Raw genomic sequence first — 16,509 nt, 5'->3', positions numbered from 1 at the left:
GGTTCTAGGTTTCCTGAACGGTTAGTACGCGGGTATACGTCTTTAGGGCCGAGCTGATCGCCTCTACCAGGATGGAATCAATGGAAACGCGCGCTCCTTATTGACAATCCGTTCCCCAGCGTCCATTAATTCCCGTAAAAGGGGCTGCCTTCGCGGCAATACCCGAAACGCTCGGACACTTTGGCCAGTTTTATTAGCGAATAAAAACGTCGTACACCACCCCAGTGTGTTGCTCGCAGGGCCACGCAGAAACGAGCGCGCTCAACCTTGATCGAATCATCGACGTTTTTGTCGCGGCGAAACTGTGCCACGCATGGCAGATAGCAATTCCATTCGTTTTCCAGACTTTTCCTTTGTTCGCCTCAAATTTATCGCGAGATTTCGCCAAGGAAATGTAGGTCTCCCCGCGATTAGAGCAGCGCGCTCTTTTACGACGCGCGTACGACGCTTTGTCGTCGCTGTTTACTCGTTAGATTCGTTTCGAGATGCTTGCTTCTTCGGTTGTTCGATCCGTCGCGATTTTTCCGTCGCACGCTTTCATTGTTTCGGCACGATGAAGTAAGAGAACCTTCCGAACGGGGTTAACAAACTACGAGGCACCGCTATCGCGTAATAAATAACAGCAACCGCTGATAGCAGGACAGTCGCAGCTTCAACGGGCCATTTATCGCGCACGGTTGCGCGGGTTATAGATTCAGGGAAATAAAACGGCGAGATTGATCGCACCCTCGCGAGCCACCGGAATCGACCCCGTTTCTTAAAGTCTCCGATACCCCCCTTTAATTCCGTTCGTCCCCGATTCCACGTGCTCTAACGAAGCTCCGTTTTGTCCCTTTCACCGGTTTCTCACGACCGTTACGCAAAGTTCGGAACCAGTTATCACCTCGCCAGTGTCGACAACGTAGATTACCGAATCCACCAGGTCGCGTTTTCTTTTCGCCGGACGATAAATTTCACCGCCGCGCGGCTATTGTGCAACGCGGCCATTTTTACCGCCTCAGTTTCCCTTTTCACCGCTGTGCCAACAATTTACAACGCCATTTCAGAACCGTAATTACCGAGACGGGAGGATTCTACGGTGTACTTAAATTAAACAGTTAATCCGTATCGAGAACTATCGATCTGCGTCTCGATCGAAAGTACGAAAGGAGCATCGGCTGGTTAAACGTAACGGCGATGGGAAGGGGGGAATAATTAAAGCGGTACGGAGATGCTTTTCGATTAATCAGCGACTCGCTCATCTTCACCCTCGCATGCGTAATCAGGAGGTCTTTGTTTCCGTTTGGGTTTTCTCGATGTTGGCAGAGGGTTCTTCAACCTCCGCGCTGGCTGTTCCCCCGAAATCAGACAGAGGAGGGTCGACCGCGTCTAGACGCGGCAACCGGCGACCCTTTTCTCGAAGGACGAAGGGAGAGTGAAAAGGGCTACGTTAGGATGATAACGATTCATCGGTCGCCGAGCTGCTCGAGTCCCTTCGGCTCGAGATATTACGAAAAACGGTCTCGAATTCGTCTGGAAACTTTATTCGTCTTGCTTGAAAAATGGCTGCGCGCGTGTAAGTGCACGTCTTTCAGTCGTTCGAGATTTATTACACTCGACGCATCAAATATACAGACGCGAACGATCATCGGTTCCGTGTCGTATAATTTCTGCCGCATTTGACTCCGCGATGAGAGAAATAAAGTTGTCGGAGGCAGAGGGTATTCAAATGCTGGTTGATATACGCATTTCCTCCTCGGTGTTCTCTGCCACACGGTCAACAGACATCTCTGATTTCCCGTTTCCAATATATCCCGGTGGCTGGATGCGCCGCGTTCGAAATAAGAAAATCACCATTTCCACCGGTCTCGGATCTCCCTCGAGGAGGTGGAGAGCCCGTCGACGCGTGACGCGCCAAGATTTATAGGATCGGTTCGACGAGGCGGCTAGCAATCGTTACCCCTTTTCAACCGTCGAGAGCTGATTCCACGGTACGCGTTCGGATCCGTGCTCTCTCGACTCGCGTCGCAAAAAGAATATCGCGTCTATCTTGTTTATCGTTCACTTTCCGAGCCAGAGTTGGTGCTCGAGCAGTCACTAAAATTAGAGGCCGCTGCGAGATCCCCGTTATCCTTCGAAAGTTCGTTCGCTGGAGCGAGCGTGTTCGAGACTTCGTCGTCGTCATCGTCGTCGTCGTCGTCGTTGGTTCGCGGTTACCCGTTCGCCTGTGTCCCGTCGTGTTACCCGTTCAACGGGTCACGGAATAAATCGCGAACAGAACGCAAGTGGATCTCTCGCGACTTTCTCGAGGGGGGAACGGAGAGCCGGTTCTCAGAAGCTAGACAACGGTTGGGTGTTAGAGATGGTTTATTGCACGGGATGCGCGTGTGCAGAGGCGCGGCCTTAGCGCATCGCGAGGCATGTTAACGAGCTAATTGGTAACGGACCGGTGCCAACAGAAGACGGCCTCCTCCTGATCAATGATTTCCTTCATCGAGCGTGTAAACACACCCGATTAGGCTCTACTCGTACATTACGCGTCCGGTTGCTCGCCGATAAGCGACGCGGATCGCCAAGCCTTGGACGAAAATCATTCGCTCGCTTCGAATTATCCTTCACTAATCGAATCAACCGTCGACGCAGCGAGCGCAATCTGAATTAGTTCTATTCGGAAGTGTTTTGTGAAATTTGCACCACCAAAAATTTCCAGCTTGCAAAATGAAAGGGGAAAGTGGGGGCTACGTGCGAATCCTTCGTCGTCCATCCGCTAGAAATCTGAATCCTGGTTAAATCGCGAAACATTTATCGCCCCCTCACTTGGAACCGTGGCCGTTTTGTTAATGAAACGATGCGCGTTCCTGAAGAACCGCTTTCTAATTGAACACAGCGGCCAACTCCGTCTCGGCTTCGACAAGATTTGCACGTGAACGCGCGTAACGAATCTTGCTTGTCACGCGTTACAGCGAAATATCATAGACGGGGAACCTGTAATTTCGCGTTTTATTTGCTCCCTGACTAGCCGGATGCCGCTGATTGCAACCAATTATTTCGGCAACAGCGTGGATTCAATTTATTTTCCACCATGTGCTCTGCCACTCTGTCGACTCGCAGAATGGCACAGGGGCGAGCATATAGTTTTTGCTTGTCTGCGTCGCGACTGAAAAATAGCTCGATACCCACGTGCTGTGAAATAATCGAATTAAGATCGTGATTGTTTTATTAGCGTTTTGATCGCGGTTCGAGTCAGCCACGGAACCGTCGTGTCTGATATTGGATTGTTTACAAGAAACGAAAAGTTGACCCAGGACTGGGGTATATCTGCGTTATCGAAACGACGGCGGGAGGGAGTTGGTTTCGACTTCGATAAGAGACGGATTGATTTCGTGTCGCGAACGGAAAGAACGCGATCGCGTTTCCTTTGAAACGCGAATAGAAAAAGAAAAATTGTCACGGCTAATAGAATTAGCAAGCAACCACCACTGGAAGCCGTGTAATTCAGGTAACGCGTTTGCGCACGCGTTTCAACCATAAATTTCACGCGTCGTTGTCTCATATATGCAGCGGTTAATGGGCGTCTCGCGTTGTTGCGCTCCCGCGTGGCCACCTCGTCTTTCATCGGGGAATCCGATCGAGCAAAAAAAAAGCGCGACACACTTCGTACCAGCGTTCATTAAGTTAATCGGAGATTTCAGAAGAAACGCGGAGTTCTCGTGGTGTCGTAAATCGTCGCTCGATAAAATTACACGGTTCCCTCGTCCGCTGCAACGGGGCGAGCCAGTAGCAGAGAAGGCGAGACGTCTATTTCCGCTTATCGAGCACAGAAGTCGCTTGTAAAAGTCACCAGTGTGTCCTTTGTATCATCGACGCTCGTTCGATAATCATTATCGTCTAGAAACCGCGTCGTTCGATCCTCTCTCCCCTTGGTCTGCTCTCTGGCTGGCGGACGAGCCGAACGTAAGCCGTTCGAGTCTGCAACAGCAGGCATGTGGATCGCGATAATTGATAGTCGTTTAGTGACTAATTCTGGCTATCTGTTTGTTGACGGACTGCCTCGCGAAACCTTCCACGCAGTGGCTAAGCAACTCGCGTCTCTCGACTAGCCCCAACGTCCGTTCGAGCCGACGATTTAGCAACCAGCCCAGCCATTGCGCCTCGCGCGAAGTTTCCACCTTCCGCCCGTCGACTTTCGCACTTTTCCTCCATTGTTCCTCGAGGCAACAGCGGCTATTCTTCGCGGAATTCCCAGGATGCGGCGATGTTTATTGGGAACGCGCGAAGGTCGACGCAATTAAGAGCATCTGCGTGGTTTCGTCTCGTCCGAGGAGAGTATCGCGTTGAAGGATCGCGGACAGCAAATCGAGAGAGCACCTACGTTCGCCCGAATAACTCTTCTTCGCGACTTGTTTACTCCGCGATGGATAACGCTGGCGCCAACGAACCGGTGTTTTCTCAGCTGGACCAGCCGGTGCATTCACACCGTGCTGCACCAGAAGCGCATTGCCCTTTCCCTCAGCCTCCCGCCACGTCGTACCTTCGACGCCAACCTCTCTGCCTTTTATTCCACCACCCTTTCCCTGCTCGCTCTTCCCGAGGGTCTTCTTCGAGGTTCGAACCGCTTTCCGTCGACCAATGACCAGGCCAGAACCCATCTCGCCGCTTTGATCGTGCGATGAAAGTTTCGCGTTCGGCCACTCTGCTTCTTACCTTGAGTCGCGGGTCTCCGTAGCCCGGATTCTTTCTCGATCGAGGCTTCGAAGCTTCGAGGAGGGAGCGAACGCTTTGAACTTTCGTACAATGAAACGCCCTGCGACGAAATCCTCTTTTTTTTTCCTCCATCGTTAAGGGATATACCGCACCCGGTTTCCTTTTATCGTTCGAAAAGAACTCGATGTATCGAGTCTCTTGCGTACGGAGAACCAACGAGTTCGACGCCTTCGTTTCATCTCTGATCGATCTCTGGATTACGCGACGTAGGTAGTTTCATCTTCGTTCGCATCGAGTCCCGTGTTAAAAATCCTCCAGTCTGGGCAGCCATGCTTGGCCTCGTCTCCTGGTCGGTCGCTTACCGGTTTCAGTGCGACTAATTGTACGGGAAAACTCCGACAATGCCAGGCGCTAACAAGATTTCAGTTACGGATTATCGGCTGTTCCAGACTAGGTATTAGCTGGCACGATTAGAAGCGGTACAAAGGAACTTTTTGTCGCAAGTAGATCGCTCTGAGATACCTGAGCGGGACGCCGCTCGAGGCGAACGGTTATCGGCTTCAGGATCAGGATCCACAGCTACGAAGAAATCTCGTCCGTTTCTCGAGACGAGCATTAATTAGCGCCGACTTCCAAGCTACTTTAATTGTTCACCGTTTATGCTATACTCGAAAGACGCGTCTCGAGGTCGCGGTTAATCCTGATACCGTCTCTCGATGGACCTCGCGAAGGGTTGGGAACTTTTTGCGCATGACACTCGAGTACGATCACCCTCGTGGAGCCCCACAAGCTCTCTCTTGTGTGCAGACCCTCGACACGCGTGAACAGCCTGCGTGCGAGAGGTCGCTGCTGCCGGCCAGTTCTTTATTCAAATTCCTCGTCGCGTCCGCACCGACTTTTCGCGTCGCCGAAACGCGAGTGGGACCACAGTGTACGGTCTGACACGGGGGACTCGAACCAGTCGTGCCGTGTTATCGTCCGGATAGTTCCCGTAATCTTGTAGAAACAACGTTTCACCGTTCCTCAAGTATCAATTCGATCGGCTTCTCAAGTACGCGACACGCATTTATCTTATCGATTAAACGACTCTAGCGATTCCTCGTAAAGCTGTTGAATTCTTCCCTAAAAAAATCGCAACAGGAGTCAACGAGACCATGCTGTATCGATAGACGCAGGCGAGATTTCACATTGCTGCGAACAGCCAGGAATAGCCGTGGCGAGAACCTATAACCGGACCAGACGATACTTCTCTCGACTGGTCGTGAAGTTGACCAGAAATTTTCCAACGAAACCAGCGACGGATTTTCCGCGAGAAAAAGGTCGCGTCTCCCTTTACTGCGCCGTGGGCGCCGCAGCACCCGGCGGGAGGTTCCTCTTCGTTCGTTCCCTCGGACGCTGAAAGCGCACGGAGAAAAGCCGCGTGGAAGCCAATCCGGTCGGTCGGTTTCGCCGCGTATGGCGGCACGGGCAAAGTTATAAATAATGCCCATCGCCCTCCTGCTTATTCACCCTTACATAATGACCGGCGGAAGACGGTTGACGAAATCTCGGATCGGGTGTCAGGTGAAAAGGAACGAGAAATACCGTACGAAAGCCAGGCATCTCGATACCGTACAAGTGCGATTTTCAGGACTTGCGAGTACCGCGTATGCCCACCTCTGAACACTCGCGTCGTTCAAGGGAGAACAATTCCGCGCGGCAATTCTCCGTCCACTTAAGTCGAACAACGAACGAATCGATCGGTGTACACGATGAACGTGCAACTTTTTCTTTTTTCATCCATGATTCAGAGGGGAACAAACTGCTACGATGACGCATGTTTTCCATTGCGAACGTGACCAATTCGAGGAACAAAGTTCGGTCCCGCGATAGAGACGTGTACCTGAGTCGAAGGTTCGAAGCATGACCCGTCGTGCTGGTGTGTACGGGATTAACGATAACGGAGGTCGTGGCCGAATCGTTCCAGTCTTCATTTACCCCCGGGGGGGTGGCTCACGAAAATGTCGACGATTCTGTTCCAATGCGTTGGAAATTGCTTCCAAGGAGGTGGAGTGCTCGCAGGTTCGTGCGCGCGTGTCCGGTTCCCGCGAAGAAACGATTTCGATCGTTGATCGTATCCTTGAACACCTGTGGTTTTCCGAGGGATGCGGTTTACTCGCGATATTAACGAGAGACTTGTGTTTGTTCGTTGCAGGTATGCACTGTTTAGGTGCAGTGACAGGAGGCATTCCCAGCCCGAATGGGGCTGGCGGTCGGGGTGGCATTCTTAGCGTGTTCCGAGCCCTTGGAGTCCTTGTTTGCGAAGGGAGGATTCAGGGCCCTCCACGTGGTTACAAAGAGGGCCCACACTGCGCAGCGCCTATGCAGCCGGCGCCTAAAGACCATGTGTGCGAGGAAGATAATTACTTGGTAAACCAACTAAATCTCGTTTACGTTATTCTCTGTTCGAATGTTATAGCTACTTAAAAAAAAAAATCAAAAAAATCTGTCCAGTGTGATCGATATCTTGTGCTCGTTCGAGAAATCGCTGACCGTGTCGCGATTGGTACGTTCCTGTGCATCGAGGTAGTGCTGTGCAGCGATTGTCCATGCGGTCTGGCCAAATCCACGAGCAAGAATCCGATCAGCACCGTGCCGTCCTTATCAATCTCACCATGGCAACAAGCGTCGGAGATGCTGCTGGAGTATTGGTGTGTCTGCGTCGTTGCCAGCAAGTGAGTATTACTCATCTGCCCGTACCTCTGAGCTGTCGTTGTTTGGTGTGTTGGGTGCCTCGCGATAGGACGCATATGCCCATTATCGAACCACGGATGACTCGGAATAATTAAACGAACATTTTCTTTGTCATTAACAAGGCGAATGAATAATGATCCTCAGGAGCCCGGAGACGATGAATTTCTATGGATTGTATCAGGCAGTTCGTTCACGGCTTCACTTCAGCCAGGTAGCCGCTTGGTGGTCGAGGAGCAACGGCGCCGATCCCAGTTACATCGCGACCAGGGTGGTGCCTCATAACGACGAGAATCTGAGAAAGTTCCGGGACACCCCTGTCGAGCACACGTTCCCCTTGGCTGGCAACGGCGATGGAAATTCCACGAAGGTAAAGGGAGATCGATCGAACGAATCGCCGCCATATTCTTGAAATCGTCTCTTTGCTATCCGCATACCGTAAATCCAGGAACATTGTCACCAGTCGGAAGATGAAAAACTTGAGCCTTCCATTAACGTCCGTTTCATCTTCCACGTTACCGTTGTTGTCATCGTAGATTCGCTCGAACAAAATCATTGTCACCCCCTACCCCCTGTACATTGGCGTGTAAAATGTTATGAAAGCGCATCGGATGAAGATAGACGCTCTTAATCGATCCGGGGATTCTCTGGCAAGCGACAGCTCTAGAACAGCTCGCGAGGAACGCTCTAACTGACGCGTTTGACTCGCGACGAAGGCGAGGTCAATGTTCCTCGAACCGTCCATGTAATTCGCATGGTGGTTCTCTTCGTCCGCGTACTCTCGGAGTACCTTCCACGGTTCTATTCTGGTGGTTCGAGGACACTAACGAATGCCTACTTTTAACCAGCAGATGAGTCACACCGGCTACCCGATCTCGTTCCGAGTACCGTGACTGCATTTAATGGAGCTGAAGAGGATTTCTCGTGTAAATTTTAGGTCACCGTTTGGGCACTGCCGAGGATGGAGGAGGTGCCGATCCTCACCTGCCCGTTGCACCCGATCAAAGAGAAAGACGAGGAGGGTGTCGCGAGGGCTTTGACACCCACCAAGGCGACCCCGGTGCCCAGCGCCCCGCAAAATACCGAGGGCCTCGTTTTGCCTGGTAATGAGGGGATTCCGAATCGATAGGCGTGATATTTCGCCGCTCGAGTATCACCTTCGCGTGTCTGTATACGTTCATTCTGCTAATCGATATCGATCGATTTATCGTTCCTTTATTCCCTTGTTTTACAAGAAATGGCTCTTTTAGTTTCTTCTCGCTAATATTTTAACACCATCGTATTACTTTATTTACCGATTTCGGTTCGGTCGTCGATCAATTGGCGAAGCTGATGCTCGAAAGATATCCGATATATAACGATTTAGCTCGAGCGTGTCGCGAAACGAATCTGATTTTCTGCAACAGCTTTGGTGGACGACAGACTGCAGACGCCGTGCAACAAGCCCGGTAAACATCACTGCGCTTGCGAGGAGGAAGACGTCCCGCCACCGTCACCGGCGATTCCGCGGCAGAATCGCGAGAGGAAGCGTCGTCGTTCGCTTCCTTGCGGCCCTACGGAGACGAACACCTGCGTTACCGTTCAACCGACGCCTCTACCATCCGTGCAGGAAACCGTGACGCAGGACTCGAAGGACGGCCAGGGTTCGAAGTGTTCCACCGAGATCGTGAACAACCGTGGGATCAAGTCCGCGCAGGGTCAGAGCTGCAAGCTCGAGGAGAACACCGTCAGAAACCGGAATAATCTGAACTCCGACAATCTGGAACGCTGCTTCAAGACGCAGCTGAACATCGACGAGAGAGAGGGGAACCTGGAGAAACGATACAAGCGGACGATCGAGGATCCCGAGCTGAAGCCAGCGTCGAATTGCAAGGAGAAGCAGTGCAACTTGGAGAAGAAACAAAATCAGACGGAGATGAAATCAACGGAGAAGAACGGGTTGTTCGAGAACCTGATACCGTTCAATTCGTCGCTGCCTTGGTCCTTCGTGGAGTCCTGGAACAACAGTAACGTGCACGGGAAGTGCGCTTTTCAGAGCTTGCGCGGGAACAAGGACGGCTACTTCAACGATTCCGAGAGAACATGTAAACCGCCGGTCAGCAAGGACACGAGTCTCGTGATTAATCCGTTCAGGCAACCGAGTCCCTTTCACGAATCAAATCCAGGCCCATCGACGAATAATCGGCTGAAGCAAGACTCTTTGAACTCTGTCTGCATGGTGCATCAGAGCTGCGCCAAGTCATCGTCGAACAAGCTGTCGAACGTCGAGGCAGCGTCGCACGGGCCGAAATCATTGGAGCCGGACTTGGACGGCGGAGCAAACAACAGAGGTAGACCCGGGAAGGATCTGAGTCAATTGATATCGAAGTTGTCGTTGCCCGAGGAGAAGGACAAGTCGAAGGAGGAGGGAGGTTTCTTGGATTGGTTCAGCAGAGTTCCTGGACGAGTTCTGGGTGTCGCGCCAAGCAGCGATTACGTGGAGAACAAGGTGAAGGCTACAAATTTGAAGAGTCAGGAGCAACAGCACGGGAACGAGGTCAGATTCAAGAATTGTAACCTGGAGCTGAGTCAGCAAGAGTTCGACGAGGTTTTGGCTGTATTAAGGGTTAGAACGCCGTCCGAACGTAAGAGAACGAGTGTCAGGACAATGAAGAGACGGGAGAGGTTGGAAAAGTCGATCGAAGACCCGGCGGAGAAGTCGACGATGAAGTACGCGAACCTGGAGGGCACCGAGTGTACGGTGAACAATATGGTGAACTGCACGAGGCCTTGCAACGGATGCAATCACAAATTGTGCAAGAAAAACGACCATCAGGCTTTGGAGAAGACCCATTTCGTCGATATCTACGGTAACAAGAATATCTACAATCCGTCTCAGAAACGCGAGAAACTCGAGGGCAGCGCATCGAAAGAGGATCTGCAGACGGCAAAATGCAATAACTCCGAGAAACGAACGAACAACACCGTGGACTGTCTGCAAAACGTTTCGAACAAAGCGGACATATTATTGGGAGCAATCTTACGAACTAGTAGAGACCGGAGGAACCTGACGGAGGTTTCCAACGGGACCAAATCCAGGTCCGTGTTGGCGTCGAACATCAACGACACGGAAAACGGTCGAAATAACGTGGCCTGTGAGAAGGTGAACCAAGAACAGAGAACCGCGCCATCGGAGGACGAGAAGTCCTTACCAATGGCATTCCATAAGTACAACGGTTTCACTCGGATTCGGCAGCTTTTTAAGAAGGAGCAAGAGAGGAAGATGGCGACCTTACCTCCGAAGGAGAACTCACAGGACGCGGTACCACAGGCAGGCCAGCGTTCGTTCTCGTACAACAACGTCCAGCCCAATCTGCACGATCCAAAGAACTTGAGAGACAGCAAGGTCAAGAGGAGGATAGACTTCTCGAACATCGTCGAGCAGACGGAGAAACGTGACCCGTGCCCCGACCTTTCAGAGTTTAGTACAAATGGCGCACATCAAAATCCACAAACCTATAGTACAAATTACAAGGAGGGCAGCTTCGACAATGATAAGGTCGAGGTGTCCAAGTGGCAGAACAGGCTGCATAGTACAAATGGAGAAGCTAGCACAGCCGAGCGCGAGGAGAAGGAAGCTGAAGCTGCATCGAAGCCGAGCAACGAAACCGTCGCGATCATCGGGAAGAGCAACGGCTATTCGACCGCGAAAGTTCGAAGCAACGGTTCAGCCAAGGACAACACCACCGTGGAGGAAGACGAGACAGTGGACAAGGCGGTACCGACCGCCATCGAGCAAGAACGATTTCGACGTTCCCTGGAGAACGCTGCCTCCATGGTGTTCCACAGTAGAACCGGTTTGCCCTTAACTTCCAGCCCGGCGCCGTTGAGAAGAGGCAGCTGTTGCTTCGATTACGACAGCAGTCTGAACTCTGTCTCCTCGAAGAGAAGGTACGAATTACTCGTTGAGAAAAACTCGTGGCCCGTGAAATGCTCGACGTTTCTTAGGAAGAGAATTCTTACGAGCTTTCTTCGTTCTAGCGCGCTGTTCGAGTTGAACACCCCGCCGAGTCCAGGGGCAGTGTCGCTGGAGGAGACCGACAGGGAGGCTGAGAACGCTGGCGAAGGCGAGGAGACACCGAAGAGACGATCGTCTTCCCGCAGTAGACCGCAGAGCCACGCTCTTCTCGGTAGCTTCGAGGAGTCCGCTTTGAACGGCAGACTCGAACCTGTGTCCACGGTTCACGGTTTCACGGCAGAGCTGGGTGCCAGCGGCTCTTTCTGTCCAAAACACCGAAAGCTTCCAGTCACTGTGTTCTTCTACACGCTCGGCGACAATGATAAAGTTTCTACGCCCTATCTCGTACGTACACCAACGATCGTTACTCTTTCCCCGTTTCATTTCGCCTATTTTTTTTTTTTTTTTTTATAATATCGATCCTTTACGAATTGGTGATTTTCGTAATTTTTCTGTGTACTTTTTTTTCTTTCTGTTTTTGAATTTCATGTGGAAAAAGATTTGTTGTTTTTGTGTTTTTTTTTTTTTTTTTTTTTTTTTTAAATAATGTATTTAGACCGTAACGGGACATTGATGAAACGAATCCTGTTACTTTTGCGTAGGCACATATTAATTTGGGCAAAAAGGGCTACCAAGTACCAAGAAGCGGTACTATTCAAGTAACGCTTCTCAATCCATTGGGTACAGTCGTTAAGATGTTCGTAGTACTATACGATCTTTCTGATATGCCACCACGATCTCATACTTTTTTACGTCAGAGAACACTGCGGGACAAAACACTACGCTACCTCGTACATCTTAGGTGCGTACATCTCTGTTTCAGCGAGAGACGTCGAATTTTGTCCGCCTTGTAAACTTGAAAATTTTCATTACCCGCGACTCGTCGGAGGGACGATGCTCTCCCGGTCGCTAATTAAAGTTTTCAAGCTTCCACAACCAGTGTTCCAACAATAATCGAGGCTTTCGCACGCCATCTTTCTCGTCTTCGTGGTCGAAGATCGAGTGAAGAGAAACGCTACGTATCCAGTTTACATTTACCACACGACTGGAAGCGACGATTATTGATTTCACTCGTTTTAAATGTCTCTCCTATCCCCGCTTTACTCGTTTCCCTTCTCTGTGGCTGATGTTTGTAACCGACTAAAGGCTTCCACTGTCTGGCAACGTACGGCTAATTAACACCCCCGCATGCACGTAGAGATTGCGCGTAGCAGCCGTTAAGAGGAGTACGTTTCGTTTCAGATTTATGTCCGGCAAGTCGGGCCGGATTTACTTGCACACCGACATTCGCATGATCATCTGTCGCAAGTCCGACGTTGACACGGCGTCGGACTTCGGGTCAGAGCCACCAAAGGAACTACGAAGCTACATCCACGGCCCTACCAACCCGAAATTTTCGCCAAGGTGCTGAGCCACGTGGCTCTTTCCATGGGGTTGCTGTCAGTCGCTCCGCTCGCCTAGTCCCCTTCACGCAGAGGTTTAACAGAGACCAGTTCTCAAGCAATTCCAGACGGATATTCAGGGAAATAATGCACCGGTTATTGTTTCTTTTTTTTTTTGTTTTTCTTTTAAGGAACGTTTTCAAACAGAGTGGCCATTAATTGTCAGAGTTCAAACGATTGGAGATCCAATTTCGAGAAGCAAGTATAAAGAGAACGAGGCGACGAAACGTCTTCGCTCGAACCGCCACTCGAAGAAAGAGAAACGTTTCTTCATCTGAGAATGATTGCGAGAGGTGAACTACGGTGAGAAATTTTGCGGGAGTCATTGTTCCGACACGAATGGGAGATGTTAAAAAGAAACTAAAAAGAAAATCGCAAAGTTGAGAAAGATTTTTATAGTACAGTAAGGCTATTGCTCGCGAGAGCAACGTATACTGGAAATTCTTAACAAGGTAGTAATATTTTGGGATGATTTTTTGCAAAGAAGAAGGATGGATGGAAATTTTTGGAGGAAGTTTCGGGAGATTGTTTCCCTTGGGAGAGAAACATTGCTGATAGAACAAGGAGAAAGGGCGTACTAAGGGGAACACTGTGATTCGCTTCGTACAGGAATCATTTAGCTCCGATTTAATTTGTTCTTTCCGTAGATTCGTTGGTTACGTTTACGTTTAGTGCGAGAAAGTGCGCGCGCGCGTTAGTCTTAGTTTCGCGAGAGCTTCTTTGGTTTTGGTTTCGTCGCTCGATCGAAATTTGTTAGCGAGCCGATGGCAGATCGTTTCTCGTTTAAATTAATTTCCATTCACTCGGTGCGTTTTCCGTTTTCTCGCGAGGGTTCTGTTGCCCTTGGATTTTTGTCTTTCACGTGTCGCGCGATTCGTGAACGCTTCGTCTCTGAGTTTAGTAGACAGAGAAACGTGACGAGTTTTCTAGCTGCCTGAGCTGGTCGATTCAATCGTAAGCTAGACGATCTCCTTGGAAGGCCATCTTCTTAATTTATTGTTGTACATATAAGTCATGTGTAAAATCGAATAAGAATTTTTTGAACGGGACGATACTGTCATGTGTGTGTGTAGCACTCTACGTTTAAAGGAAAAAAAGAAAAAAATAGAAGAAGGGAAGGAAATAAGTGATACGAGCACAGAAAATACCAAGAATCGGGTCTCTCGTTGACACGTTAAAGGAATCCTCAAACTATTGTACAAAAGATGAAAATGGAACTATGTGATCTAGAGAATCGTTTAAAGTGTAATTTAAATAGATACCATTTATCGATTTGTTGATATTTTCAGAGGAAAATTGAAAGACGGTTGACAAACGTCGTTTATTTTATTAAAAAAAATAAAGAAAAAAGAGAGAACAAGAAAGAATAAAGAAAGAGGTAGAAGGAGGGAGGTAGGAAAGGGAAGAATATCTAATAACACGCTTCCGTGTGGGATAATGTAGACTTGCGATCAACGAGTGGCTGGATTACGCGACTTTTCCTGCTCGATGAAAAAAAAGAATCATTATTTACACGTATAAACAGAACACAATTTTGTGTCCGTAGCACTGTGATGAATATTTTGATAGACTATAAAGAGTAATTATTATATAAAGTATCTATTTGAGTAGTGAATATGTCCTAGATTAATTAATAATTGTACTAATGTCGTATGAGGAATGTAACCGAGCGTAATTTACTAACCGTAAAAAAATTACACATACCTTTCGCAGTCACAGGGCGCTCATTATTGTCTCCGTGTCGAACGGCAGTTCGTTTCCCTTATTTTTCTACTCGCGTCAGAGCAAGAAGAAAGAACAAAACCACTCAGAACGGAATTATTCGCATTCGCACGATGACCGCTCGAATTTCACCTGAACACCGTTATACCTGTTAATTGTAAATTTCATTCGGATCAGGAGACAAGCGTTTGCAGACCTACGTACGACCAAATTCACCGTTCAGGGGAACTAAAAAGAAAGAATAGAATTCAGGTGAATTTCTTCGGACTTTTTGTGCTCGCTTCTGGTGTAAATCGGCGCTCGATCAGTTTCACGCGATAGAGAGCCGTGGGTGTAACAGGGGCACGGTTTGTGATTTGTCGAAAGAGATTTGCCTTTCTAACGCAAGGCTTGTGAAATGCGTAGGCGAGCTCGCGAGCGTGTCCACGTTGATCCGCGCCGATAATCCTTCGCCTGAACCGCGCGAGAAGTAGCTGAAGTGAATCAGGACGTTTAATTTCACCGGATGATTACGGATATATATAAGAGGGATCTGCGAATAATCGTTCGCAGGCTCTCGAGATCATGCAATTTTTAACGTTACAAAATTCTATCGTAGCACGTGTATTGTACGGCAAAGAAATGTAGAGTGTGTAATCACTGCCATGCTGTATATACATTGTAGCATAGGGTGAATCGTTGAATAACGAAGTTTAGGGGAGTTTTAGCAATAGCTCTTCGCCTGATCGATTTGACCAGAAACAGGAAGCATAAGCGGGGTCCGTTGAACGATCTTCTAAATCGCGTACAAAATTCGTTCCTTTCTTTTTTCATTTCCATCGTTTCTACCCCGAAATTGTCTCGCTCGTGGAACGATCAAAGAAACAGAAAGCACGCGACTCTGTAAATTCTCGGACGGTATATTTTTCCAGACGATTGAAACGTAGCGGCGAGAACAACCACCACGACGGGTGTAATTTAATTTTCGTACGACGCAAACCGGTCGGAAAATGCGTGCAATTGCGTTAGCGTACCTTTTTCGAAATTCGTGCAGATACGAGGTGAACGCGAGATTGTATTTTTCGAATCTACAACCGAGAGGGCGACCTGTACACAAGGAAACTTCGCGGGACGCGCGCTAAGAACTTTATTATTGTGATATAAACTTTTATCGGATTAGGGAGATCCGTGATTTTCTGAAATAAGGGAGACGCGTTGATTAGACGGTGCCAAACTCGAGGGGAAATAGAGAGGAGAGAAGAATAAGGGTTCTCGGAGGAGCTCATCGACATAAACGTTTCGAGTCCGTTCCGAATAGCTTCGATCACCATTTTTTAATCGTTTTATTTGGCTCACTAAATTATTTCATTTTACCGTTTTACTCGCAATCGATTTCGGTTCGTTTCGAGCCTCTCTTCTTTTGTTCGACGTGTTTCAATTTCTCATCGTGTTTTAAGCCCGTTCCCGTTCTTCTTTCGCGACGATCATACATTTTCGTTTTTATCATTACACCGCTAGTGCTTCGAGAGTTTTAGTTGTGAATCGTCGAATCGACTGTAATCTGAGTTTGTAAATTATCGTCGGTTGGTTCGTGGCTGGAGAGAACTGGAAGGTCGTCCCGGATCGCGATCCGATCGACGGTAATTACCAGTTTTACTTGTCAATGCTAATTGTAGGATGTTCTGTTGAGTCACCTGGGCACACCGATGATCGCCAGGCGTGTAAATAGGGTAGCGTTATTTTATAAACGAAAATTCTTGTTATTGCTAAGGCGTACTTTTTATTATTTAGCGAGCGAAGCGTGCGGTAAGAGAGGAACATTTGTCGGGAGCGAGCTCACACTTATGGTACGCATGGCCAAATGTAATAAAAGTACAGCGATGCATTACAACGCCCGTATTTTCTGCCTTCCTTGTCAAACGAGACGACTCGTCAGCCTTTTCCTTGAATAATTTA

The 16,509-nt window shown here is 49.1% G+C and overlaps 1 protein-coding gene across 3 annotated transcripts in view; it reads left to right on the top strand.

The window, feature by feature from the left end:
• Positions 1-16,444, top strand: part of Atos (atos homolog atossa) — a 30,848-nt gene extending 14,404 nt beyond the window's left edge. The window contains exons 2-9 of one of the 3 annotated variants that reach the window (XM_076909297.1): positions 6,878-7,092; positions 7,177-7,397; positions 7,561-7,783; positions 8,351-8,516; positions 8,820-11,343; positions 11,434-11,755; positions 12,013-12,212; positions 12,653-16,444. In XM_076909297.1, coding sequence (XP_076765412.1) covers positions 6,880-7,092; positions 7,177-7,397; positions 7,561-7,783; positions 8,351-8,516; positions 8,820-11,343; positions 11,434-11,755; positions 12,013-12,212; positions 12,653-12,821 — 4,038 coding nt within the window. In that variant the 5' untranslated portion in view covers positions 6,878-6,879 and the 3' untranslated portion in view covers positions 12,822-16,444. Of the gene's footprint in view, positions 1-6,877; positions 7,093-7,176; positions 7,398-7,538; positions 7,784-8,264; positions 8,517-8,819; positions 11,344-11,433; positions 11,756-12,012; positions 12,213-12,652 lie in introns of those variants that run through there. The other 2 variants (XM_076909298.1, XM_076909300.1) reach the window with 2 other exon arrangements.
• The last annotated feature ends 65 nt before the right edge of the window (positions 16,445-16,509 follow it).

The sequence above is a fragment of the Xylocopa sonorina genome, chromosome 1 (assembly GCF_050948175.1).
Source record: "Xylocopa sonorina isolate GNS202 chromosome 1, iyXylSono1_principal, whole genome shotgun sequence".
Lineage (NCBI taxonomy): Eukaryota > Metazoa > Arthropoda > Insecta > Hymenoptera > Apidae > Xylocopa > Xylocopa sonorina.
Note: the sequence above shows the minus strand (reverse complement) of the source record. Positions and strands in the feature narration are given on the sequence as shown.